This window comes from Canis lupus, chromosome 1 (assembly GCF_048164855.1).
Source record: "Canis lupus baileyi chromosome 1, mCanLup2.hap1, whole genome shotgun sequence".
Lineage (NCBI taxonomy): Eukaryota > Metazoa > Chordata > Mammalia > Carnivora > Canidae > Canis > Canis lupus.
Genome location: NC_132838.1, coordinates 19,820,386 through 19,847,799, shown reverse-complemented (window position 1 = coordinate 19,847,799; position 27,414 = coordinate 19,820,386). Strand labels below are relative to the sequence as shown.

Below are 27,414 nucleotides of genomic sequence, written 5' to 3'. Positions count from 1 at the left end.
TGAGTACACAGGAAAGGTACATGTACATGCACTGTGTATATTTGAAAGATAACGTGTGTGCTATTTATGCATATGAAAGATACATCTGGAAGGAAACTGAAATGACTTAACTAGTATCTGAATTCTATAACATAGCATATGATCTTACACCATTTTTGTTAGTCATTCCAAGTTGTGTTTATTGTTTTTTTTTTTTTAAGATTTTTAATTTATTTATTTATGACAGAGAGAGAGAGAGGCAGAGACACAGGCAAAGGGAAGAGCAGGCTCCATGCAGGGAGCCCGACGTGGGACTCGATCCCGGGTCTCCAGGATCACGCCCTGGGCGGAAGGCGGTGCTAAACCACTGAGCCACCTGGGCTGCCCAGTGTTTATTGTTTTTAAAAGAGTGGTTTTCACCTTGTATGTTGCTGTTCAGAAGTTAAAGCTCTGAGGCAGTTTTAATAGGATTCAAATTTAAAGTGGAACTCTTAAATTATTAAAAAATTAGATTGCAACTTTACTCATATAGAAGACTTTTTAGGAAAATCTTTTAAAAATAGGCTTGCTAAAATTTTGAGGTTTTAATTTTGACTTTTCATTTGCACTGAGAATATTACTTATTGTAGTATCTTAAAATATTTTATAAATAGCTATATAGAATACAAAATGTATTAAAGCTTATTAATGAAATGCAAGTCTCTCCCCTCCCCCCACCCGTTCTCCAACTGTGTGATTCCCTTAACTTGGAGTGTAGTATCTTACAACCCTTCAGAGGTTTTCAATGCTAGAATGTTTTAATGCTTTAGAAATGTAGCACTTTAGGTCAATTTATTCTAATAACTGAGAAATTTAAGCAACATAGAGTGGTTAGAGATAGAATGCTTTCCAGGTTTGGGTAGTTGTCAGAGGTAGGCTTGGGTGAATTTCCAATATCTGAACTGTAGGCTAGAGGAGGCCAAAGAATACATCAAATTCCCAGGGAGTTTGAGGAGGAGAGCTCTTGAAAGGGAGGGCAGCTTTCTTAAGGATTCTGGTATGCTGCAGCAGGAAACTCCTTCCAAGTCTCTGGCTTTAGGATTAGTAACCTAGGTAAGCATGATTTGACCTCTTTCCTTCACCTCCCTGCCAACCAGCTTCCCCTCTTATTCATCTTTTGTTGTTGTTGTTTTTTTTTTTTTTTTTTTTTTTTTTTTTTTTTTTTTTTTTTACACTATAGCTTCTAGTATAAAGGATTCTACTCTCCAAGATCCAGGTATATTTTATTTCCACATATTTTAATTTCAGAGAAAGGAACTAGACTTTAAAAAAAAAAAAGTACTTAAAAAAATAAAAATAAAGTACTAAGAAAATAATTTTAAGATGTCAGGAAAGCTTTAAAAAACATTTTCCCTAGTAAGCCAGGCCAAGATTATTGATAGGCATGAAAACGCAGAAATTAAAAAATAACACTAGTGACCCAGTAGAATATTTCTTACCTGTAGAATGGTACCAACATCTTTGCATGGAGCTCTCCATATTTCCTCATTAATCTGTACTTAGAGGGAGTGGCTGCATTTCGAAGTACACCCTGTGACATGGAACATCTGTGTGTGTGATACAGTGAGATACTATTTACATTTAAAAACCACACAAGTCCAAACTATGTACTTATGGTTACATGCATAGGCAATAAAATTATCAAATTGAACTGAAAAAGTAAGTTCCAAATTCACATTCTGCTTTGCTTTGGGTGTGAGAGGAATGCATATGGAAGAGAACAAAAAAAGTGACTTTGTTAAGTATTATATTTTATTTACTTTTAATATATAATACTTATTTACGTCATTGGCATGGATGATTGGATTATAAGCTGTGTGCTTCTAGCAGAACTTTATCCAAAATGGAATTTTTGGAAAATGTTTCCAAATAAATATTGTACCGGTAAAATATATATATATATATATATATATATATATGTTTCTTTATATGAATATATAGGCTAACTTCTTTAATAGATTACTTAAAAATGATTACATTTCATTTATCTTAATAAATTTGTATTGTCCCATAATCTCCAAAAGTATCCAGAAGGGGGCAGCATGGGTTTGTGAAAACTGGAATGTCAGGCATCTAACCTGTTTGTGCCTCTGTTTGGCAACGTTAAAATCCCCCGCTTTTAGAGACAGAGATATGATAACATGAATGGTGTATGTGACTATACGTATGCTAGCATAGCTGATGTTCACAGCCATTAACAATGAACAAATTAGGTTTCTTTTTAATATATTGTCCTTTTTAAAAAGCTTTTGCCTGAATTAGCTCTTATCACCTTTTTGAATTTAGGCTTTTGTCATTAATTTGAGTGTTACATTTAAAAAGCAGTGTTTATGACATGGTCTCTAAAGCCAAGCAGAGTAAACTTTGGTAGTACAAATTAAACAAAATGAAGAGGCCGAAATAACATTTTTTCTGAAATATATCGCAAGGCACATAATGTGCTGTAACAATCTTTTTTCCTTTAACATTTACTTCTCTTAGATTTTGATACCATTTTTCACATTTTTATGCATGCAACCTGTCTTTTTGAAATTAATTTTTATTTTTTTAAATTAAATGTTAGAATACAAATGTTTTCAAGGGATGTTCTGTTCATCTTTCTGTGTCACAAAGTGTATTCCAACATCATATTTAATATTTGGTTAATTAAGTTTATCAGAAATTTTAGAATGCTGCTTGAAAAAATTTTTCTCTGGTCAACAGTGAGAATACAAAATAGTATACCTAAATATTTTTGCACATCTGAGATGATTTCTTAAGATACATTTGTAGATGTGGAATTTCTGTATAAAAGGGCATATTGATTTTTTAAAGTCTTTTAAATAGGTATTGCTAAATTATCCCTTAAAATCTTAGGGATAGGTTTTTACCACCTATTAACCCTCCTTACTTTCCATCATCCTTGTTATCTTTTAAGCCTTGCTAATATTCAGGCTTTTAAGTGGATGTATGCAGAGTATGTATACATGAATAGCACCAATTCTCATTTTGAAGACACAAATGCAGTAATGTATATATCAGTACTATTTGGCTATCCATTCTGATTAGCTTATTATTCTTTATAACTTCATGTTTTCCAGATTTTTACTGCTAGCGTATTATTTTATTCAAGATAAATAATTTTTCATATTATAATATTTATGTATTCAGATATAATACACCCTGTTATGTAGGAAGCTGAGAAAATTAGTAAGAGACTGTTAGTGTGTGGTCTTTTTGATAGTAATGACAAAAATTGCATGCTTCTATTCAGGCTATGCTTATATTGTGCTAAACACTCTAGAAATTTAGTTTCCCTTGATCTTAGAAAGGCTTTTTTTAGCTTTTAAGTCATATTTTTTTGGAGTAGAGAAGATTGTATCGGGCATGATTAGTTTTAATAATAGAAGTCATTTGATGCTAAGCTTTGTGAATGAAGTGGTTGATTAATTTGAATTTTTATTTTGAGCTGAAGATACAGTATGACATAAAGACTAATTTTTCTTGAGTAACTTAATCATAACGTAATTTTAAAATGAGTTAAAATCTATCTTAAAATGGCAGAAATTGGAGATCCCTGGGTGGCTCAGCGGTTTAGTGCCTGCTTTCAGCCCAAGGCATGATCCTGGGGTCCTAGGATTGAGCCTGCATGAGGCTCCCTGCTCAGTGGCTAGTCTGCTTCTCCCTCTGCCTCTGCCCCTCCCCCCGGCTCATGTACACACTCTCTCTCTAGTAAATAAAATCTTTTTTAAAAAATTTATTCATGAGAGACATACAGAGAGAGAGAGGCAGAGACACAGGCAGAGAGAGAAGCAGGCTCCCTGCAGGGAGCCCGAAGTGGGACTCGATCCTGGGTCTCCAGGATCATGCCCTGGGTTGAAGGCAGGCACCAAACCACTGAGCCACCCGGGCTGCCCAAATAAAATCTTTAAAAATAATAATAATAATAACAGAATAATAATAATTTAATGAGTTCCTATCATAGGCTGGGCATTAATTCCAAACACTTTACAGAAAGTGTTGCTAGAGCAAAGGCAGACACTTATGGACTGAGCCACCCAGACACCCCATTTTATTATTTCTATTTGCAGTTACCTACATTCTCATTTGGATGATAAAGGTCTAAATCTGGGGAATGCATTCATTTCCAGCTTTATAATGACTTCATTATAGATACACTTTGTTCCTGTATCAGGAACGGCTTTTCATTTCCTCGTTTCCTTGATGGCCAGGTGGTTTTAGGATCTGCCCAAATGAGGGATGAGTTCCCTTTCTCTCTCAGTGTAACTGCATCTTTTTGTTGCATGAGACAGAACTTTCAGGAGATTAGCAATTAATTTCCTAGAAATTGCACTCGAGTATTGTGCTTTGCCTGCTCACTACCCGAACATTAGTGTTCTTGTCTGAGTGGCCCCAACTGTCTCATTTCTAATGGAAATTTGTGGGCAGATTACAGAAGAGCTTGACTATTACCCTTGCGAAGCCTTTGGCAGCTTGACCCCAGATGTTCAAGGGGGACGTTTGACCCTAATTTACTGCTTTACTTAGGCATAAATTATCGGCGAGGCACAAATTTCTTGCTTAATTGTGGACACTGAAGGTCAGGTTTCTCTAGTGTTCTTTGATAGAGACTTAAAAAGCAAGCCAGAAACAAAAAAGTATTTTTAGTATATATATTTTTAGTAGTTTACTGGTAGGAGGTACACATATTCTTTTAGTATCTCCAGTTTTAAAAATGGAGTCAGTATCTATGAACCCACTTATTTTCATGAGAAGGTAAAAAGATATTCCATAATTACATCAGAGGCATAAATTCAGTGTTTATTTCTTGTAAGGATGCAGGTGTAATTGGGGTAAATAGGTTGAGGCTGAGCCAACAGATTCACAGTCACTAGGTGAGATAGATTAGTGCCTTTCACCTTTCTGAATGAGACATCAGAAAATGGAAGGCCAGGACCAACAGCCACTAGGAGTCGAAAGTCCCTGACCTCTGAGAAGGGGGGCCCTTTGTGACAGGAGACTTTAACTCTTGAATGTGTGTAACCCAAAGTTTGGGCTCGTGGGTGGCTTAGTGGGTGATGCGTCTGTCTTTGGCTTAGGTCATGATCTCAGGGTCCTGGGATCCAGCCAAGGGGTTGGGCTCCAGCTCAGCAGGGAGTTGGCTTCTCTCCCTGCTTGTATGTGTGCTCTTTTGCTCACTCTCTCAAATAAATAAATCTTAAAAAAAAAAAAGGAATTTTGATTATTTTCAGTCTGCAGTGTTGACTTTCTCAGTCTCTTAAGACCCAACAATATGTAAGTGAAGTTAAAGGAAGCTTGTTAACATTTTAAAGACATGAAGTGAAAAGTTATAAAGTAAATTCAAAACAGTGTGAGGAAACATTCAGGAACAGTGGAAGGTGATCATTGAGTTGTTGGATTGAATACTTATATTGACTTACATTGTTAAAAGTGCTAAAAACTTTGTTAATGTAATTTTAAGGTAGTATTTGAGTGACAGTGATGATTATGCAGGTAGAACTATACAGATTAGATTAAAGCAGAGATACTAATATGAAGAGAAAATACAGAAGAGGAAAACTAATATATTGAAGAATTATAAATATCTTTCTGTTTCCTGGTAGATGCCTAAACATTGGCAACTCCTTCAGAAAATAAATAATAAATAATAAACATAAATAAATAAATAAAATAAGTAAATAATAAAATTCCATAATAATAAAATAAATAAATAAATAAAAATAAACAGCCGTTCTTTCAAATTCCTATATCCTACTTTTCTTTTAGAGAACTGTGGATTGCCTACTTCTCTTGTATTTACCCTTTAGTTTTCATCTTTGATCATTCAGCTTTGGAGTTTTTTAAACTCCTTTTGCCTCCTATTATTTATAATACATTATTTGCTTTTTAAAAACATGTTTTAGGGGCAGCCCGGTGGCTCAGCGGTTTAGTGCTGCCTTCGGTCCAGGGCCTGATCCTGGAGACCCGGGATCAAGTTCCACATCAGGCTCCCTGCATGGAACCTGCTCCTCCCTTAGCCTGTGTCTCTGCCTCTCTCTCTCTGTGTCTTTCATAAATAAATAAAATCTTTAAAAAAAAAAAAAAACATGTTTTAACTGCAATTTTACATGTTTAACACAACACTGAAAATGTTTGACACAGAAGAAATAGCTAAGAAGGTAAAAGGTCACCTATTATCCTTGTACATATAAGAGAATCACAATGAACATTTTGATAGCTTTCCCTGTGGCCTTTTGAAATCTGCCTACTGTATACTTGTGATTATATTGTAGATATAGTTATCTGAGCACATTGCATCTTCATTTAATGTTAACTTTTCCAAGTTATACTTATTCATGAAAGTAATTTTTAATGATTGTATAACCTACCATATTTATGTGAGGATACCATATTTACTTAGCAGTTCTCCAACTTTCGATATGTAGATTGTTCCTAACTTGAACATATGTATTATACCATCTTTTTAAATTAAAATTATGGTTGTTCCCTTGGATAGATTCCATGAATTTTTTTAAGATTAGAACCTCAGAATTTTCGTGTTTTTAAGGTGACTGAGGTATAGTAGCAAATTATTTTCTACCCCCATGCCCACTTCATTGTCTCTTACCAGCATAAAATGTTTGTATTTACTTCGATGCTTCAGTTGCCATACCTGTAAAGTGGAAATAATAATTATACCTACCTCAGAGGGTTGTAGTGAGACTGATGAATTATAACATTTGGAATTTAGCCAACTATTTAGAATAATACCCAGTACAAAGTAAGAACCCAATAAATGCTGGTTGTTTGCTATTATAATTTCTAAAATCTTTGGCTAAATGGATAGGTGGAAAGAATATCTTGTTTCAATTTGCATTTTTTTGGTTACTTGAGATATTGAAATTTCTCTATGAAGATTTTAATGATTTTTTGAGACATTTTTTGTCCTTTGCTTATTTGTTTTTCTTGGGGATTTTAGTGCTTGTATGAATGCTTAACTTAATTGAAATGTTAAGCATATGTGCTTTCTATTCAAATTTTCTCCTGTTCTTACATAATCTATCCTTTTTCTGTGTAGCTTCTTGCATATTTTTGAAGCTTGGAATCTTTCCCTTCCAGAAATGTGATGAAATTTGATTTAAAAACAATGACTGGACTAAGAACAAACATCAAATACTTTATCAGAAATTATGGGGTGAGAAAAGAAGGCTGATGGACTTTTTTTTTTTTTTTTTTTTTTAAGAGAGGGAGGGAGAGAGATGAGGGAAGGGCCAAAGTGAGAGGCAGAGGGAAAGAGAGAATCTTCAGCAGGCTCCATACCTAGCGTGGAGTCCAGTACAGAGCTGAATCTCATGACTCTCAGATCTTGATCTGAGCCGAAGTCAAGAGTCAGATGTTTAACCCACTGGACCACCTAGGTGCCCCATCTTACATTAAATTCATTTTTTTTTGGCTGTTTAATTAATAAGGAAGCAGTTGAAGAAAGATGGAATTCAGATTAGCCCACTATTACCAATTGTATATAGTGAATGAGGAAATTAAAACTTGTTTCTAAAAGCTTTATTTTTGGGGCTCCTAGGTGGCTCAGTTAAGTATCTGTCTTCAGCTCAGGTCGTGATCCCAGGGTCTTGAGATCAAGCCCTGTGTTGGCCTCCCTGCTCAGCGGATTGTCTGCTTTGCCTTCTGCTCCTCCCCCTGCTCATGATCTCTCATGCACTCCTCTCTCTCACAAATCTTTAAAAAATATTGAAGTCTTATTTTCATATAGAACATAAACATGAGATGGTTAGTCACTGTTTTGGTTGGATTACTGGTCTTTATTTTCCACAACAGCTATCAAAGAAAAAGCTCTCTACCTTTCTTTTTCCTTAAAAAAAAAAAAAAAGGATGAGCTATGGATTTCTAAAAAAAGTTTTTAAACTAGTTTCATGAAAATATGGAAATGAGATGAATACTTCTAGGCCCTTTTTTTCCTTCAGGTAGAATATTTAAAAGTGATAAATGATGCATCTTAACTGCACATTTATGTTCCATATAAAGAGTTCTGGGAAGTATGAGAAATAATGATTAAGAGAATAGCGAGATTGATTTATGACTAAAAGAAGCTGGTCATTTATAGCTTGTCTAATGATGGGCATATTTAAAAGGAAAGACAGTAGCTATCATATATTTAGAGAATACTCAGTAAAATTGGGGAGGAGTTAAGTGATTGCTCACAAAATGAAAAAGAATAATTTAGAAAATAAATTAGTAAAAGTAGGAAAAATATATGTATGTAATTTATATTGGGAACTGTTAGAATGCAGAATCATCTCCCCAGAGAGCTAGTGGAAGGGATAAACTAGCTGTCTCTAATTTCTGTAATTCACGGCAGATGTTTAGGAACTGGTTACATAAGAGGTTTCTGGGAATGGTTTAAAATGAAGTCTTGTAAAATGCATAAGGTCAGGTTGGATGACCTAGGTGGTATATTCTGACTCTATCAGATTCTGTGATAGTTTGTGGCATTCTGCTGCTCAGCACTAATGTATTGTGAGGATTATTTACTGGCAAACTCAATGAGACCTTGGTTGAGGATCAAAATTATCTAGAAAGAAAAATTAGCCCTGCAATATATATGTTTTGGTCCAGTATCTCCCTCCATTTCCTTGTCCAGTTATCTTAATTTTTTTCATCAAATAAAAATACAGTTTTCATTAAACATTCTGTTTATTATTGTTAGCCTTTGCTTTTAATTAGCTTTTGATGTCATTGGTATGTATTGCTTCTAGGGCAGAATTAATAGTATTTGGGCAAAAAATAGTATAGTGCAGAATTATTCAGATTCAACATGAATAATCATGTTGATGCAATCACCTATAAAGTACTGGCCAAGTTGATAGAATGCTCAGTCCATGCTGTACAAGTTTTGAGTGTCAAAACAGTGAAAAAATGTACATGGTGCTCATGAGTCACACTCTGTAAGTCTGTCCTAGCAGTGGTTGTGGAGTGTCTTTTGTGAGACATTTAACTGGCGTAAGGGAATAAAATACTAAAGCTCTTGCTTATATCCTTTTTTTTTAACTTTAAGAAATTGAGCTTCTGAACATTTAGTAGATGGAAGGAAACTGGTATCTCACTTACTTCTTACATTCTGTGGGCACATATTACCTGGGGGAAGAGCAGACCTGCTACTGAGAGGAGGCAACAGCATTGCTCTTGCAAGGTGTGCTTGTCTGGTTCCTCACCCGGCTACCACAAAATGGGCACAGAAAATGATGGAACATATTTCCGATGAAACTTCAGTATCTTTTCATCAGCAACTTTATGGTTTAAGGCAGCGATCATTTGGTCAGTTTGGTGGGAGGGTGGCCAGAAAATGTGTATTTATATAATGTTTGTGTTTACATCCAACAATCATTAGCAATGAAATCCTTCTAAAGCTGTATATTATATTTTGAGGTGTTGGTTAGTGCTGACATAATTAACCTTAGACACTCAAGAAGGTGTCTCCTTTCATCTCAGATTTGTTTATTTAAATATTTTATTTATGTTTTTACAATTTATGTTTATATTTATGTTTTATTTTTTATGTTTTTATAATAAAAATGTTTTATTTTTTATTTTTTAAATTTTATTTTTTTGAGAGAGAGAGAGTGAGCACATGAGCAGGGAGGGACAAGCAGACTCCCATGGAGCAAGGAGCCAGACAGGGACGGGGTAGTGGGGCTCCATCCCAGGACTCGGAGATCATGACCTGAGCTGAAGTCAGGTGCTTAACTGAGCCACCCAGGTGCCCCGAGTCATTTTTTGTTATATATATTTTAAAGATCCTATTTATTTGAGAGAGCATGAGCAGTGGGGAGTGGTAGCAGGAGAGGGAGAAGCAGGCTCCCCGTTGAGCTGAAGCCTAACATGGGAGCTGGATCCCGGGATCTGAGATCATGATCTGAGCTAAAGGCAGACTGACCCTTAACCAGCTGAGCCACCCAGGTGTACCTCTGAGTCATTCTTTTAAAACCTATTTTTTGTGTGTGGTTTACAATGTACATGGTATATTGGCACAGGAGCACATATATAATTTTTAAATATACATACAATGGGAATACATTACAAAGTTTTTTTTAATGAATGGAAATGTGACCAAAAAAGTAGCATAGATGCATGAGGTTCACATTTTTTAGTTGTATTATTTTAATTACACAATTTAAATGTCTTATGCATAATCCCCATACAGTGTCCTTGACGTTAAGTCACATTTAGGTGACTTTTCCAGGTTAAAGTGGAACAAAGTTAAGTAGAATGAAATTAATTGAATTATGGAATGAGTCATTGTAGGTGAAGTAGATGTTCAAGAACCAAGATCTCTGGAATTTAATAATTTAATAATAAAAGAATTGTGGTAATTCAGTTCATTTGTGGGGAAGCTGGGTCTAAATCAGAGATAGGAGTTACTAAATATTATTTAAGAAGTGCTTCTTTAGTAATTTTGAGGACAGATAAGAAACCAAGTTAATTGCATTTTAGCAAATCTTTTAAGTGCTTTCATTTAACAGATAGCTGAGAATTATTTATCATTACTCTGTTCATTGTTTGAATTAAAATTAATACCAAAGTGGTGCTTGAGAATGGACTTTTTTCCTTTTACATTTAAATAGGCTAGACATTTGCTTTGTTTATACCATTAATTTGTTTTCACACAGCCTGTGAAGGTAACCATCAACCCACAATTAATTAGTGGAATCAAAATTAATGAGGTTTTACTGTATTGGGCTATTTCCACTATAGGCCAGTTTTCTTCACACGAGTTGGACTAGCATTTTTTTGAAAGAAGAAAAATTAGATTTATTTTAATCCATATTTAAAAAGCAGAGAACCATCTTTTCTTGTGAGTTAAGTACCTCTAATAACTATGCTTTCTTGGGCTTAGCAGTATTGATTTTTTTGTTTTGTTTTGTTTTCAGTCTTGATTATTTTGGCTATTTCCAGACTGTTGCTTATTACAGTAAAGCTAGAGTTAACTCTTCAGATGCTTATTTTCATTTACAGGGATGGTATGTCATTTTTAGTTTGGACCACACATTTTTTTGTGTGTGGGGGGTGGGGCATGTCATTTTCCTATTTTCATCATTATTGCACTGTGTGAAAGAGGAACAGAACTGTTCTTCAAAGCATGTTTGTGTAAGTGTATATGTGGTACTGAGGTACTAGTTTTTCGTGTGGTAATGAAAAGCTAGAGTTTTTTGAATTAAGTTTATTTTTTCCCCTTCAGAATATGATTTAATCTACTTTTTTTGTTATAAATTTATTTATTTTTGGTGTTCAATTTGTCAACATATAGAATAACACCCAGTGCTACTTTTTAAAAGAAGATCCTTTGCTGTTATTTAGTATTTCTTTTGTCCTTTATTTTTACTAATAACAGTGATAAGATGATGTAGAGTTTTTAAGTCTTTTCTTGAGGGTGGATTACATTTTCTTGAATTTTTAAATTTTCCCACTTGTATATAAATGGGGAGGGTGAAAATTGAAACTTCTCTTGGGGAGTTGATGCCTGGAGATTAAGTTCCTCATAGGAATGGGGAAGCGTTTTTTTGTTTGTTTACTAAGTGTCTGCAGTCCTCTCTCTGCTAAGTTATAAACCATCCTACCATAAGACATTTGGCAGAGAGAATGTGTTGGTCAATAGTTGCCAGTACTTCTGTATCCCCTTGGATGTTAAGATCTACCCGTAGATCATAGCTTGAGGAGCACAAAACATAGTAAAGAATCTTGGTGAAAATTCACCTGTTGTTGGAAACTTCACCCCAACTGCTGCCTCTGTTTGAAATGGAATGCCAAGAGTGCACCTGGACTCAGATGAGATGACTGTGGACTTGGGGGCCAGCGAGTCAGCTAGTGAGGTATATGGCATCAGTGAAGCATTAGCTCATTTTTAAACATTTTTTATTTTTTAAAAAGATTTTATTCATCTTAGAGAGAGGGAAGGGGTGAGAGCACACGAGCAGGGGGAGGGGCAGAGGGAGAGGCAGAAGCCCCAGTGGGGGCTGATTCCAGGACCCCGAGATCATGACTGGAGCTGAAGGCAGACGCTTCACCCACTGAGCCACCCAGGGGCCCACAGTAGTTCATTTAAAGATGAGGAGCTTGTGAGTCAAAGTAGCAGAGTCACAAGCAGTGGCCGGTGTCGTGTGCACTGTGGCAGATCGGTAACTGATTAAAGGGCGTGGACAGATGAAAAGAAATGTTCTCCAGAAGGCATTCTTTTTAGTAAATCATACATAGAGGAAAAGATCCCTGCAAACATTTATTTCCTATATGAGAGAAATAAAATGATTCCTTTTTGGCAATTTGATGTTGCTAAATAGTAATAGTAGTTAACCATTAATGTGGCAACCATCCCTTTTTGTGAATTGAAGGATGGATATATTTGATAAATACAAAGTTGTTACTAACGGTAATCTGTAGAAATGCAAAAGAATCCATGTATCAAACTGTTATCTTTGGTTAGCAATGTATATCTGGTGGAACTCATTTTATGTGGTCTGAAATATCTTTGCCCTGTTTTATCCTAACTTTGCCATATTTAAATTATTTTTTTGTAGTTTGCCACTTTATTTTGATTTATTATTTAATTATAAAGCTAATTTTTGTATGCCATAGTCAGCTACCCCTCAGTCCTTATGTCTTTTTAAAGGAAGAAATCGGGATCCCTGGGTGGCGCAGCGGTTTGGCGCCTGCCTTTGGCCCGGGGCACGATCCTGGAGACCCGGGATCGAATCCCACGTCGGGCTCCCGGTGCATGGAGCCTGCTTCTCCCTCTGCCTGTGTCTCTGCCTCTCTCTCTCTCTCTCTGTGACTATCATAAATAAATAAAAATTAAAAAAAAAATTAAAAAAAAATAAAGGAAGAAATCATGTTTTATGTTACAGTTGAATGCTTATCAGAGAACGAGATTAAGCTTAAAAAATGCTTGTTTAGGAAAATTCTATATGATGTTTTAATAAAGGTTTATAACATGATTTTTCTGAAGTTGGTTTTTTAACTTAAAATTAGTAAATACCTGCTATGCTGGTTGCTGGTTATAGTATTTAAATCATTGTATAACAAAAAATACAAATAAAGCTAACACGGAATAAAAGATTAACATACCTGAATTTGAGAACAAAGTAGATAGTTAAATCTTACTGTCTTTGCTTTATTCATGCTCTGCTTCATTCAAAAATTGATTTTATGTTGTTTACAAAAATAAACATTATTCAGTAAGATAAAAATGAAGCTAAATGATGAAGAGAAACTGAGAGGAGAAGGAAGAGGAGGCCAAGAGTCCTCCTGCAGAAGTGCGTGTCCTCCTCACCCCCACTGTGATGAGTAGAAAATTCAGGCCTAGGTGTCTTAGTAGCCAGAATGTGAAAGGAATCAGCTACAGCAGTTTTCTCCAAAGTGTGTTCCTCCAAAACTCAGTCTTCTAAGACTACCGTGGAAAATAAACTTTGAGATGAGTGATAACTGTGTTCCCCTCATAGAGATAATTCTATTCACATCAGCCTGTTACAGGTTCTTTGAAGTTCTGTGGTAAAATCAACAACTGTAACTTGAGTTTTCTCAGCACATTTGGCCACCCCTACCTCTTTTGATTTGATACCTGTCAACATTTCCCATTCAGTGCGGCGTTGAGATGTAGCAATCAACGTGGCATTGTTCTTTAGCTAAAAATGTTTGCTTTGGTGAAGCCCAGCCCAATGAGATTTGAAAAGTTTCTCCTTTGGATACCACTGAAGGGATGAGCCATATATATGTAGTGCAATGGGCCTCATCCTCAATATTATTCACAATATATATATAGCGATGTGTGGCTGTTTTCATATGGTTTCACCTCAGAACTAACTGAAAGCATAGTCTATTAAATCACTATAAGGTTCTGTTTTAAATAGCTTATAAATTGTCTTAAAAATTTAAATACCTTAATTTTTTAATTGTCCAGATCGTGAATTCAGTTTTCTGTTGCTAGTGAACATCTTTACGTTCTTTGGTTATTTATATTCCATCTTGTTTTAAAAGGAATTGAAAGGCAGAAAACTAGAGATGAGCAGAGAATACACAGCAGAATGTTTAATTGGCTATTGTGTGTTCATTGAGGGGGTGCACCTGCTGACATTACAGACAAGCTGTGAAGCACATCTACACATAATACAAAATATCTGTGGCTCTTGAAAGGCATGATTGTAGCTGAGGGACCAGGAGGGTATTGTTTTTGAGCCAAGAAGCAGGGAAGAACATAGGTCCAAAATGACAGTCACAAACAGAAGGAAGCACTGCAGAAAGCCCGCTCTAGCAGCTAACAAAGGAAAGTTCGTACCATGGAAGCAGAACGCATAATAACAGATCAATTTTTTTCCAGCTTCGCCTGCCCCCTGTATGGCGATCGTTTTAGTAAGGTCATCTTCCGATTTGAACAGCAGATTTTCCAAGGCATCTTTTCCATCTTTAATCTGGGATTAATTTAGCATTTTTTAAAGTGTTGTCATGATTGAACTGGGTGTTTCATGTATAATGTGAAGGAGCACATTTCTTGACACAACGTAATACTGTGGTGGGTTTTCAGCAGTGATGAATGTATAATTAATTTTGGTTTATGTTATTGAGGGCCAGATCCATTTTATTCTGAATTTAATCTAAAATATAATCATTCTTCTTTTTAGGCAAGAGTGCAGCACTGCATCTGCTCTGTAGCCAGTGACCACTCAGTGGGACTCCTAAGTCTGCGAGAGAAGAAATGCATTATGCTGGCATCTCGTCATCTTTTCCCTATTCAAGTAATCAAGTGGAGGCCTTCTGATGATTACCTAGTAGTGGGATGTTCAGATGGCTCTGTATACGTCTGGCAAATGGACACTGGTAAGAACAAGTGTTAAGAGATAGACTAGAAAATTAAATGGAAAATTAATTTGATTTCCTGGAAATTAAAAAGTCTTTTATGTGAGGAAAATAGCCTTAAGATGTAAAAATGGTTGCTGCATTTACTTCTGAGTGTTATCATCATTGTCAACAAAGAACTATTTAAATTTTCCTCTCATTTGTTGTACTATGCCAAATACTTTAGGGTAGCTCACTGATCTTCAAAGGAATGCAGTTGAAGACAATATACAGACTACAACAAGACAAAGGCAACAGACTAAAAAATAAGTGATTTCTATAGAATTCAAGATGGAAAATGTGAGCGAGATTAAGGAACCCATTTTGTATCAAGTTCAGAAACAGTGGAAGAAGAAAAAATTCTTTTATTTAAACAGCAGGAAAGCAGTATGAAGTAGTTAATTAGAGGAGGTAATTGAAACAAACGTTTCAAGATCTAGAGAGAACATTTAAAATTTCAAGTTTCAGAAATTTTACATATGGGGCATAATATAGAACAAGTCATGTGTAGCTCAGAAGTACACACGCAATTATGTGTAATGTTTATACACAGAATCTTAAGATTTTCCGTGGGAAATTTTTAAGTGTGTAACTAAACATTTTCTGCTTTAGACTTTTAAAAACACATTTTATTCTACTTTTACTCTTTTAAGTCATCTTCTATCAGTGATTAAAGCCCTTATATACCTAGTTGTACTATAGAATACTTCTACCAAATTTTCTTTTCTTCATCTTTCTTTGTTTTAAATAGTCCTTTTCCAAATCAGGCTATAAACATATTTCTGCTTGGACTGTGGTGCAATAGGGAGTTCTGCTAAGTCCTTCTGTAAAAATAGTCGCAGTCTTCTTCAGGGATGTTATTTATGGTCCTTGTTTTAGCTGGTAGTGCATAGGCAATCTTGCCAAGAGGGAACATCTTGGAGAGTGTCAGACTTCTTTACTTTTATATTTAATTTTTCTTTTTGTTGTCTGATTGAGGTCATACTTTCTGTCAAAATTTAAATCACAAGTGTATTAGAAAAGAGAGATGAACTGAAATCTCATTACTCAGTGATATTGTGGTATTCCCTCTGGTGGGCAGCACTGTTTCATATTTGGTGGTTTTGTCTGCCCCATGAACTAAATATACTGAGTTTGTGTTGGGCTCTGGAGTCAGACTACTTGGTTTTGATTTAGGATTGACCATTTATTTGCTAGTAATGAGATCTGCTGTAACTTACTGGACTTTTGTCTCTCAACTTACTCCTCTGTAAAATGGAGATTATAATAGTTCCTATCTTATGGTAGTGCTGGGAGAATAAAATGAGATACTTACCTGCTGTATAGTAGACATATGTAAATGTGTGTATGTGAAATTGAAATTTGTGCGTGTTCATATTGGCTAATAATGTTATTAATAACAGTAATAACAAGAATCCTGCTTTCCTTGTTACTTTGTTGAACTTGGGAATGTGATCTTACATTTAGAAATATTTACACTGATTAATATTAAAATAAGTTTTTACAGCAGTAATGTTCAGAAAGCACTATTTTAAAATACTATAAATATTAACCGTTGATGTAGCACAAATACTAGAATATGGTAAACTTGTCTAGGACTTTTAAAAATTAAAATATTGTAAAAGAGAATATCATCTTTTCTGAATTTTTCAGTACTTAAATAATTGTTATTTGAATACTTCAGGTGCTTTAAATACATTTGTAAAGAATATGAATATGAAATTCTTTACAAATGAGCTGTTACTGAAAGGCAAAGTTACTTTTCTAGTAATTTCCCTAGTAGGAGATGACAAATACCTCTTAACTATAGGTGTACTGGAGGATATTACTCTTATAACCAGTTTAGTGTAATTAAGCCCGTTCTTATTAAACACAATATATATATTGAAATTTCACAATTATCTTACCTTCAAGAGTATTTAGGTAAACAATCAGTCAGTGTGGTATTCTTAAATCAAAAGATAAAGAAGCAGAATTTGTTTTGGATTTAACCATAATAGGAGGTGTACATTCCTTTTTCCTCCTTGCTGCTCAGGCTTTAGCTAGTGATATAAAGGCCCCTGGGGAGTGAGTAAGGCACATCCTGAAGGTATTGACATTATTTATTTATTAAATTTATTTATTTATTAAATAAATAAAAAATGAAGCCAAATAAATCAGATTCAGCCAAGGTTTGATGTATGAAATGTATTTAAACTCTGAGGAGACACTTTATCTCTCTTCTTAACATTTTGGGGATGTATTTTTACAAACGATACACTAAAACAACTCATGCATGGTGTGCAATTTTCTGTTTGCTATTTTGAATTTTACTGATGTTTCTAGCTTATAAACACTTAAAAATGTCTTTGTACTTTTATGCAGCATTTTCATTTAGTTATTTTCCCCTTCAAATGGGTAGTTTTTATTTCCAGTATTTATTTTCCAACAAAATGAAGTTGAAGCTAGTAAAACAAAATTTCATTAGAAAGACAGAAGTCCAGAATCTTTTGCTCTTTACCTATGTCGTCTTTATTATATGTAATAACAATTAATAGTGATGTGGAGGCCAGGAAAATTCTTATTCTTTCACTTCTTGGGTACTTAGAAAATTAGTCAAATAACTAGCAACAAAGATTGGCCGGCTGGACCTCTTGACTTTTACTTAGGAACTTATTACAGGTGGCCCACTGACCTAGGTGGTGGCTGCTTTTGCATGGAGCTGTTGATGTGCTTCAGGGACCAGCTCTCTCCTCTCCTTCTTCATATTTGACATTCCCAGTAGGAGAGTAGAGTCCTTCCCATAGGCCTTTGACAAGGTCAAAATCCGGTCTGTTTGGGAAACAGTGGCATGCTGTTAGTAATGACTGATTATATAAGATGCTCTTATCTAACCATTACCAAGCTAAAATAGCATTTTCATGTGTCTATTTTTATCATGTTTGTTACAGAACAAAAGTGATTCTCACATCAAAGACATCATGCAGAGACAGTCACTAGGTGTTCTCATACAGATGCAAATGCCAATAGTGCTTGCCATATATATTAGAAATTAGTGTAGGAAGTCCTGTCACTTTGCTGTGTTATCTTTTTTGTTTGTTTGTTTGTTTTCTGTCTCTGAGTTTTCTGAAATACTCTTGTTTTTACGTTTCCTTTATGAAATATGCATTAAAGTCATTTTGTAAAAACTTAATTATCTAATAAAAGGTAGCAGAGAATTGTGAACCAAAGGGTATTCATGTCTGCTAAAAACATGTAAAATTGGATAATCAAAAGCATAAGTGTCAATTGGATTTTTCACGCAAGTAAAGCCTTAGTATGTGTTATTCTTGCTTAATACTTTATTTGAAATTGTCAATTCATTTTATTGATTATATAAGATGGCATAAATTTTCTGAAAGTCCTTGGTAATGTATACTTCAATCCTATGCAAAACATTTGCCTGTTAGTCAATTGATGGTATCTTTAATGGATTTATAAGTGCAATTTGTGTAGTTTAGTCTGTAAGTTTTATAAATATTTTCCTTTTTAAACATTTTTACTTATTTAAACTGATAATTTTGTCTTGTTACTAAAATTACCAAAGAGAATCAGGAAGTGGCACTTCAGCCCAATCTTTTGGTATTAGAGGAAGAGTTTAGTAGCAAGTATTTTCTTCACATTTTGACCCTTTGCCTGCAGTATTAATACAGTGGAGATTTGATTTTATGTTTCTGTTTCACATTGTATGGCATTATCATCAGCTTTTCCATATCTCCTACATTTTTGTTTTGTATTTTATTACAAAAATATACCATTGGACAGGCAAAGGCACAGAGGATGAAATGATTAAGAAAAAATGATACCTTTCCAAAATCATGGTAAAACCAGTATAATCAGTTTCTTTTTTCCCTATGGATGATTCACTCTGGAATTTTGAAGGAAGAGGTTCTTATAGTGGAAATATGACTGTCTCCCCACCAGGAGCTCCCTATAGAATTGTCCCTCCAGTTAGGTACCCATCAGTTTCCTTTTTGGTTTCCATAGTATTATCCTAACTCAGGACTTTATTTTTTCACATGTAGGCTATCTTTATTGGTTTTCCTGTCTTCTTTATCTACCTTCTAATCCATCCTGTACTGTGCTGGCAAATTAATCTTAGGAAGTGTAACAACAACAGCAACAACCTTTGGTTCATGTACTGTTTTAATTAAAGAAAAAAAATTCTTCCCTATAGCTTTTATGACAAGGCCCTTAGCAGTGTGGTATCTTCCTACCTTTGTCTTTGTTTCTTTTACATAGACCAGTTGCTCTGTGTGAAGAACAGTTCTTTTTTTTTTTTTTTGCAAAGAATAATTCTATTCAAGAATAATTGGGCTGTTCTCTACTACTTCTTATCTTTTATATTATCCCTATGTTGCTCGGGGTTTTCACTCATTTGGAACATCCTTTGATTATTTTTTCTTTCCTTTTTTTTTTTTTTTTTTAAGATTTTATTTTTAAGTAATCATACCCAGAATGGGGCTCAAAGTCACAACCCTGAGATCAAGAGTTGCATACTCCCATAACTGAGCCAGACAATGCCCTGGAACGTTATTTCTTTTTATTTGCTTATTTGTTTAAATAGTCTCTTTAAGAAAATTTGAATAATAATAACAAAATCTTGTATATTTAGCTGTGTAGTTACCATTCTATTGCTCTTTGTTGCTTTGCATAGATCCAAATTTCTATCTGGAATGATTTTCTTTTTGCCTAATATATAATATCTCTTGTAGTGCAGGTCTAGGCATGGTGAATTCTTTCAACTTCTTTGTGTCTATAAAACTCTTTGTTTCATCTTCATTTTTAAGATTTTTTTTTCTGGTTGGAAAATTCTAGATTGATAGTTTTTTTTTTTTTTTTTTCTTTTCCTTTTAATACTCCACTGTCTTCTTGCTAACATTATTTCCAATGAGATATCTGCTGTCACTCTTAGCTTTGTTCCTCTGTATGTGCTATGTCTGTTTTTTCCCAACAGTTTTAGGCTTTTTCTTTTATTCTTTATTATTTATTTTGAGAAGTTGAATATAGTTTTTTTCATATCATTTTTGCCAAGGGTTTGTCATACTTCTTGGATATGTGGGTGTGTGGTTTTCAACAAATTTGGAAACTTTTTCGCCATTCTCTATTCAAATATGTTTTCAATCCTTCCCTGTCTTTCCTCTCTTTAGAGGCTATAGTTATGTGTTTACTAAGCTATTTAAAATTGCCCGCAGATTCCAGATTGTCTTTTCATTTTAAAGTTATTTTTCCTCTGTGTTTTATTTTATATAGTTGCTATTCTCAGTCTTCAAGTTTATTAGTCTTTTATTTATTTTTTTTAACAATGTGTAATCTGCCATTGTTCCCATTTAGTGTATTTTTCATCTCAGACATTGTAGTTTTCATCTCCTTAAGTGTGATTTTGGTCATTTGGTATCTTCCATGTCTCTTTATTCAAACTTTTGAACATCTGGAATACATTTATAATAAGTTTCGGTGTCCTCGTTTGCTATTTAAAAATTCTGTGGCAGTTCTGGTTTGATTTTTATTGATTTGAATTTTGTCCTATCAATTATTATTTTCCTGCTTTTTTCCAGAATAGCCTGAAAGTGGTTAAAGAGTAGAGGCATTGAGATTAGCTTTTATGCTATTTCCTCTAGCCAATAAGAGATGATGGATTGTTACACCAGAGTGGTAGCTGTGGAGCTGGTGAAAAGTGATTGAACTCAGTATATTTTGAAGGGAGAGTGAACAGGATTTGCTGATAGTTGGATAAGGGGCATAAAAGAATGAGATGGGTTAAAGATGATCCAAGGTTTTAATCATGAGCAACTCAAAGGATGGAATTCATTTCTGGACATTGAGAAGACAATGGGAAGAGTAGATTTTGGAAAGAAGAATTAAATTTTTTTTTATATTGAGTTGAGTATTAGACATTCAAGTAGAGGTGTTGATTAGTGAATTGTATATAGAAGTCAGGGGTTGAGTTGGGGATATCAGAGCAGGTGATGTAAATATGGGAATTCTTAGCACAGAGAAGATACTCAAAGTCATGACATTAGATACATTATAAAGAGGATACAAGTAGATAATAATTGGGGCACTCCAGGGCTTAGATATATTTCTGTGATGTGAAAGAAATCAGCAAAGGAGACTAAAATGGACTTGCCAGGAAAAAGAAAATGAAGAGTGTGATTGCCTAGAAACCAAGTGAAAAAAAAAAAGTGTTTCAAGGAGTAGAGAGGAAGAACAAGTATTGCTGATTCTGAATGATAGTAAAATGAGGACTGGGAACTAAACATTGGATTTAGCAACATGGAGAGGAGGTTCTCTGCATATTTGGGTGAAATCTGATTTGAGTAAGTTTAAGGAAAAATGGGAGGAGAAAAATTTGTAGGTAGCAAATACAGAGGATGATATAAAAAATGGGATACCAGCTGGAAAGAGATATTGGGTCAAGTGTGTTGTTGTTATTGGTCTGTGTTGTTTTTTTTTTAACAGGTGAAATAATTGCATGTTTATATGCTGATGGAAATGATCATGTGCTGGTGGGAATGATCAAGTAGGTATGGGAAATAGATGATGAAAAAGGGGAGAATTGCTGAAATGATATCTGTGGGCAGATGAGAGGGATCAGGTTTAAGCTACAAGTGTGTTAGATTAGGTGTTTGGATAGTTCACGTGTAATTATAGAGTAATATGAGTGGAGATATGGTAGTGGGAGCTGGTAGGACTTCTTTTTAATTGCTTCTTTCTAAATGAGCTAGGAAACAACTTTTCAGCCAGGTGAGGGTGGAAAATGGAGTGTTGGAGATTGGAGGAGAGAAAAGGTATAAAATAATTAGGAGAGTAGGAAAATGAAAGATCTGTGGAAATGTGGTCACTATTAAGGACCCCTTGAGATCAGTGGTCATGAATTTCAAGTGGATCTTTTAGCATGTTCTTCATTCATATTCATCTTCATTGTACAGGTTTGGCATAGGTGGAAAGTTGGATTTAACCAAGGTTGGAAAAAAAAAAAACAAACAAACCAAGGTTGGAATTTGCTTGGCTGGTGCAAGGAAGCGAGATAAGAACAGAGCTGCAGTTATGAGGATGGATGATGGAATTTTAGTTTATGGGACATAGGGAAGTGAGGGACAGGGCAAGCATGATAGGCTAATGAACTGTTAAGGAGTCAGGGCTGAATGAGGAATTATTGTATCAGAGGATTGAAGTAAAGAATGGAAGCCACTATCAGAGAGTGGCATTTTTGAAGTTGGGATCATAATGGGATTTAGTTATTGGTAACAAGAAGATTATAATGTGGCCATTGGCTGGGGTCAAGTGTAGGGCAAAATTTATTGGAGTAGAGGAACTCAAAGAGCCAAGAGATCAGGATGTGTGGAAGAATCATATGTGCTGGTGATTTTTGAACACTTTTGAACTTATAAATCCTGTTAGAGTATACATACTCTCCTTTTCATACATACACAAAAAGTTTCAGGTCACAAGTCCTTTCTGTGCTTTGCCTTCCAAAATATATTGGTCAAGATTCAATGAACTGGTTAGTAAAACAGTGATTTGTGTTAATACTAAAATCACCATGAATTAATTCCAGGACTACTATTGGAAAGGGGACAGTGAGTCCAAAGTTAAGCCCTTTAAGGAAGTGGAAGGGCAAACTTGAGTGGCATGTATATAAATACTCAGCATCGGGAATAATATATGTTTGGATACTAGCTCAAAGACACAATAAAACTCTTGTATTTTGTTGACATTTAAGTTTCTGGTGTTCTCTATGGTTATTTTTCAAAATTGATTTGTCCTCTTTTAGAATGACTCTGGAGGAATGCCCAGTGAATTAAAGTAAACTTAATCATTATTTCACTGTTCTTATTATAATCTTCAGAAGATTATGTACAAATCCATAGAATAGACCCTTCTCTGCCTGGTGTGATGGCTGTGTACTGTAGAAAACAAAGTGTACAGAAAAGCTGTCTGCGTTATAGGAAGGAGTTGTGCCTAACTTAGACATGAAATGCATAGATAGAGATCAATGGAAACAATGGCCAAATGAAGAAGCTGTGAAGTGGTTATAAGTTGGAATAGTAGTTATTTTCACAAATATACAGAGAAACATTTGAGTGGGTATAAACAATAAAAGTCAAGACATTTGCAGACAGAATGAGAAATTATAATTTTTCCTTGTTTTACAGAGATTTCCTAGAGAAAGAGAAGCTCCGGGAATTATTAAGGTAGAAAAAATGAGAATAGCAAAATTTACCTCTTTTGTTTGGGATTGATAGACAACTTAGGGGAAGTTGAAGTCATAGAAATTGATATAGTAGAGTAATGATGTGGAGTATCAAGAAGACCGTCTTGGAAGTTGACAGTGGGAAAATTTAGGGGAAGTTGTTGAGGTCTCGGCTTTAAACTTGGCTTTCTTCGGTTTGGTGCCTGCTTTTGGCCCTGGGCATGATCCTGGAGCCCCGGGATCGAGTCCCATGTCGGGCTCCCGGCATGGGGCCTGCTTCTCCCTCCTCCTGTGTCTCTGCCTCTCTCTCTCTCTCTCTCTCTCTGTGTCTATCATGAATAAATAAATAAGTAAATAAATCTTTAAAAAAATAAACTTGGCTTTCTTGTGAAGTTGTGGTTGGGGCATTACAGGAGAAATGATTAAGATAATGCTGCATAGAAGGTCATCAGAGGAGGGAAGCCCTGAGGAAAGTATTGACACATAAAAAAAGACAAAGCATTTTCTTTTCCTAAAAAATGGCCAGAAGCAGTTATAGTGTTATGTGCACTGACTGTGAATGTATACGTCTTCCAGGTGCTTTGGATCGCTGTGTGATGGGGATCACAGCAGTGGAGATACTGAATGCTTGCGATGAAGCCGTTCCTGCTGCAGTGGATTCTCTCAGTCATCCGGCGGTCAACCTAAAGCAAGCCATGACACGGCGTAGCCTCGCCGCTCTTAAAAACATGGCCCATCATAAGCTGCAGACTCTTGCAACTAACCTCTTGGCTTCTGAGGCGTCTGACAAAGTAAGTTGTGTATGTAGGTTCATGTGTATAGTCCCCATTCCACTCCATTTTATAACACAGTTTGGCATGTCTTAAGGAATACCTTTTGGGAGAGGACATTGAAAAACAAGCTTCTGATTTTTATCTATTCAACATCGTTTTTGCTATTTCAAGTATTTGACTTTTTTCTTTTTTTTTTTTTTTGAAAAAGTAAGTATACTTACCACTTAAAATATTTAAAAATGATTCTTGGGGATCCCTGGGTGGCGCAGCGGTTTGGTGCCTGCCTTTGGCCCAGGGCGCGATCCTGGAGACCCGGGATCGAATCCCACATCGGGCTCCCGGTGCATGGAGCCTGCTTCTCCCTCTGCCTGTGTCTCTGCCTCTCTCTCTCTCTCTCTCTCTCTCTCTCTGTGACTATCATAAATAAATAAAAATTTATTAAAAAAAAAATGATTCTTATGGAGTCAGGTGACTTCCATTTCTTAAATGAGAGCAAATATTTCTCTTATCTGTCCTTTTGCTGTTTTCTCTTCCCGTTGAAAGATTGAGCACTAACTTTTATTTCTAGAAAGAAAACAATAATTTAAGTACAATTAAGATGTTTCTAATTGTGACTGCTCATTTGTTTTAAAAGCAAAAGATTCTGATTTTAGTAAGTTTAGGCCATTATAAGGATTTAGGGAGGATATTTGAGGTACGGTAGACTTGTGCAAGTGCTCTGGGACCTGAGATCAATCACACTTTCCCTCTGATATTCACATTATGGCAGCAGTTATCTCTTCAGTTAACAGAAGATTATCCTATGAAAAGAAGAACAATCTCAATTCATTAATGGGTTACTTGCCGTTAGTTTTATAGAGGCTAGCCACTATTTGGTTTGTGGCATTTATGTTCTGTGGTTAGAACTCGCTTGTCTCTGGTAATGGCTACATGAAACTTACAGAGAGTCCCAACATTTCATCTGAGTCACACCTTAAAATTCCCAGGTGCATCCAAGTATTCATTAGAATTTATTAGTGGGTAACACAAATACTGTTATTTTCATTCTCTTATTCCGGAATCCCCCCCCCCCTTTTTTTTTAAATGTAGACATGTGGCTACATAACGAACAACTTGAAAGGCTTATCTACAAACTTGAAAATTTGCTTGCGAATTAATGCTGAGAGCTGATGACATAAAATGCTCTTGGTGGTTCCAGTGACCCATGTCTTCTAGTAATTGGCAGTAATATTTGATCATTCTATCTTTCCCCAAGATATTAAATGCATTATTGGCTTTGCTGTATTATATGTTTCATAGATTAGAATTATGAAATCCTTCTGCATTTTCTTTCATATTTTCTGTCCTATGTTCTGAAGTTTGAATAGAAACCATGGCTTAAATGCATTTGCTGTGCTTATAATTTCTTTCAAGAGATCGCATAGTTATCCCTAGGAATTCACTATTCATAGCACATTGTCTGATATTCCAAAATTTTTAATTATTTGCCCATTTATAAAATAATATATGCAAGGGCAAGTATGTATGTTATATAATTTTCAAATATATGTTTTTTCTTGCTGGTATCCCCTAGAAATAGAAATTTGGAAAAATAATTATACAACTGAAAAATTAAAGAAAAATAAGTGGTACAGTAACGTTTATGAATGGCTTTTGTAAGTGGTCATGGTCCATTATGTGATTTTTACAATCTTGTTTGTCCCTGTTTTAATAGCGCATTTTATAGTGCAATTAGTGATAAAAGCACCAGATATCAGAGACACTACACTTATGTATTGTAAAATATATTGTCTGTGAACCTCCTCAGTCTTGTAGCAGTGGTAATTGTTGCCTGGCCTACAAGGAAAACAATTATAGAAGGGGGAAGGCTTAGGAAGCTGAGGCTGCAGAGGGTAATCACTTTATGAAAAATGTATGTTGGCTGGACCATTAGGGATTTCTCTATTTTCTCATGTTGGATTTGAGACTCCTTTTGAGGGGAATATTTAAAGAGCTGTCCTCTGGACGGCTTTTTAACCTCAGAAATAAAACCCACCCAAAGTTAAAACAAACAAAACAAAACATAACTAAGAGCCTCTCAGTGCTGTAGGATTGCCTCTAGGATATTGGAACTAAGTTTTTTCATGGGTTTCTCAATAAAAAGTAAAATCTCCATGGGAGTACTTTATAGAAAGAATCCTACCTTTTCTTTGTTAGACTAATGTTAACAGTTGGACTATTTGGGAGTAACACATATTGTATATTGCTAATTTTGTTAATTATGCCAGGCATGTAGAGCCTTGCAAACAAAGATAGGGGATTTACTTTCCTCTGATTTTTCTCTTTCACTGGAAGATCTAGAGGATGTTCAGTGGAATTATTCTTTACGACTGCACTGAATCCTTGCAAGATGTGTGTATCTGAACCCCTGTGTGTTTCTCTTAGGACAAGTATGTTAATTTCTCTTGTACTGTATTAACTTACATACTTTTCTGAGTCTTCCTACTGAAATTCAGCCTTCTTGCAGGCAGGGATTGTGACTTATTTATTGCTGTTTCCCTCATGACATCTAGTAGCAGCTGTGCAATAAATATGCATTGAATTGGATGATGTGTAACAGAAAGCGCTGATGGCCTCTGCTTCAGCCTCTTTGCCCGGGTCTTTTCCCTTCCTTCACAGTTGATTGTCTTGGCCTGATGATCAGATCTATTCCTGTTCACGAGGCCTTAGATGTGGAACATTTATTAATCACCTTTTGCCCTCCATTCAGCTTTGCATTCTCCCCTTTGGTTTTGGTGAGCGAGGTTGTCCAGGCATAACTCATCCTCCTTTGCTATCTCTGTATTGTCAGCAGTCCAACACATCTTGCAATTATGTCCGCGAGGCCCTCTCCTTTAGGCTGTAGAGCAGGGTTGCTCGGCTTCAGCTCTACTGACATTTTGGGCTGGATAATTCTTTGTTGTGAGGGGCTGTCCTGTGTATTGTAGGATGTTGAGAATCATTTTTCCTTTACCCGCTGTATATCAGTAGTTGCCTCTCTTGCCCAGGCATGACCATCAAATAGGCTCTCAGTAATGGCCAAATGCCCTGTGTAGGGAAGAAGTGCCTCTGGTTTAAAACCACTGTTCTAGAAAAAAAAGGTTGAGAAATGGTAGACAGAAATGGTAGAGATCCTACATCCCATATCCTATGTTTCCTTTCCTGTCGTTACCCTTTCTTCTTTAATCCCTCTCCTCTGAGGTTAAGGAAGCCACCCCTAAACCTTAGCCTCTCTGCCTCCTGTGGCAGAATTAGTTCTTGCATTCTCTTTGTGCTCCTTAAATCACTTTACTTTGTATGGGTAATTTTTTTCCCTTTCATTAGGTTTAAGGACTGTCTTCCCTATTGGATTTTGAGTTTTTTGAGGACAGGAGCTGAGTTTCTCATATTTTTATTTTCAGTGCTTTACGTAGTACATGAAGCATAGAAAATACCCAGGAAATGTAGTGTGAAGTTAGTGAGGAGGTGTAGCTTGGAATCATGTTGTGGAGTCTGTTAGAATGCAAAGCTAAGGAC

At 35.4% G+C, this 27,414-nt stretch overlaps 1 protein-coding gene across 6 annotated transcripts in view; it reads left to right on the top strand.

The window, feature by feature from the left end:
- WDR7 (WD repeat domain 7) overlaps positions 1-27,414 on the top strand; it is a 353,105-nt gene that overhangs the window by 53,570 nt on the left and 272,121 nt on the right. For all 6 annotated transcript variants that reach the window (XM_072822456.1, XM_072822427.1, XM_072822446.1 and 3 more), the window contains 2 exons: positions 14,679-14,874; positions 23,684-23,898. In XM_072822456.1, coding sequence (XP_072678557.1) covers positions 14,679-14,874; positions 23,684-23,898 — 411 coding nt within the window. The remainder of the gene's footprint in view (positions 1-14,678; positions 14,875-23,683; positions 23,899-27,414) is intronic.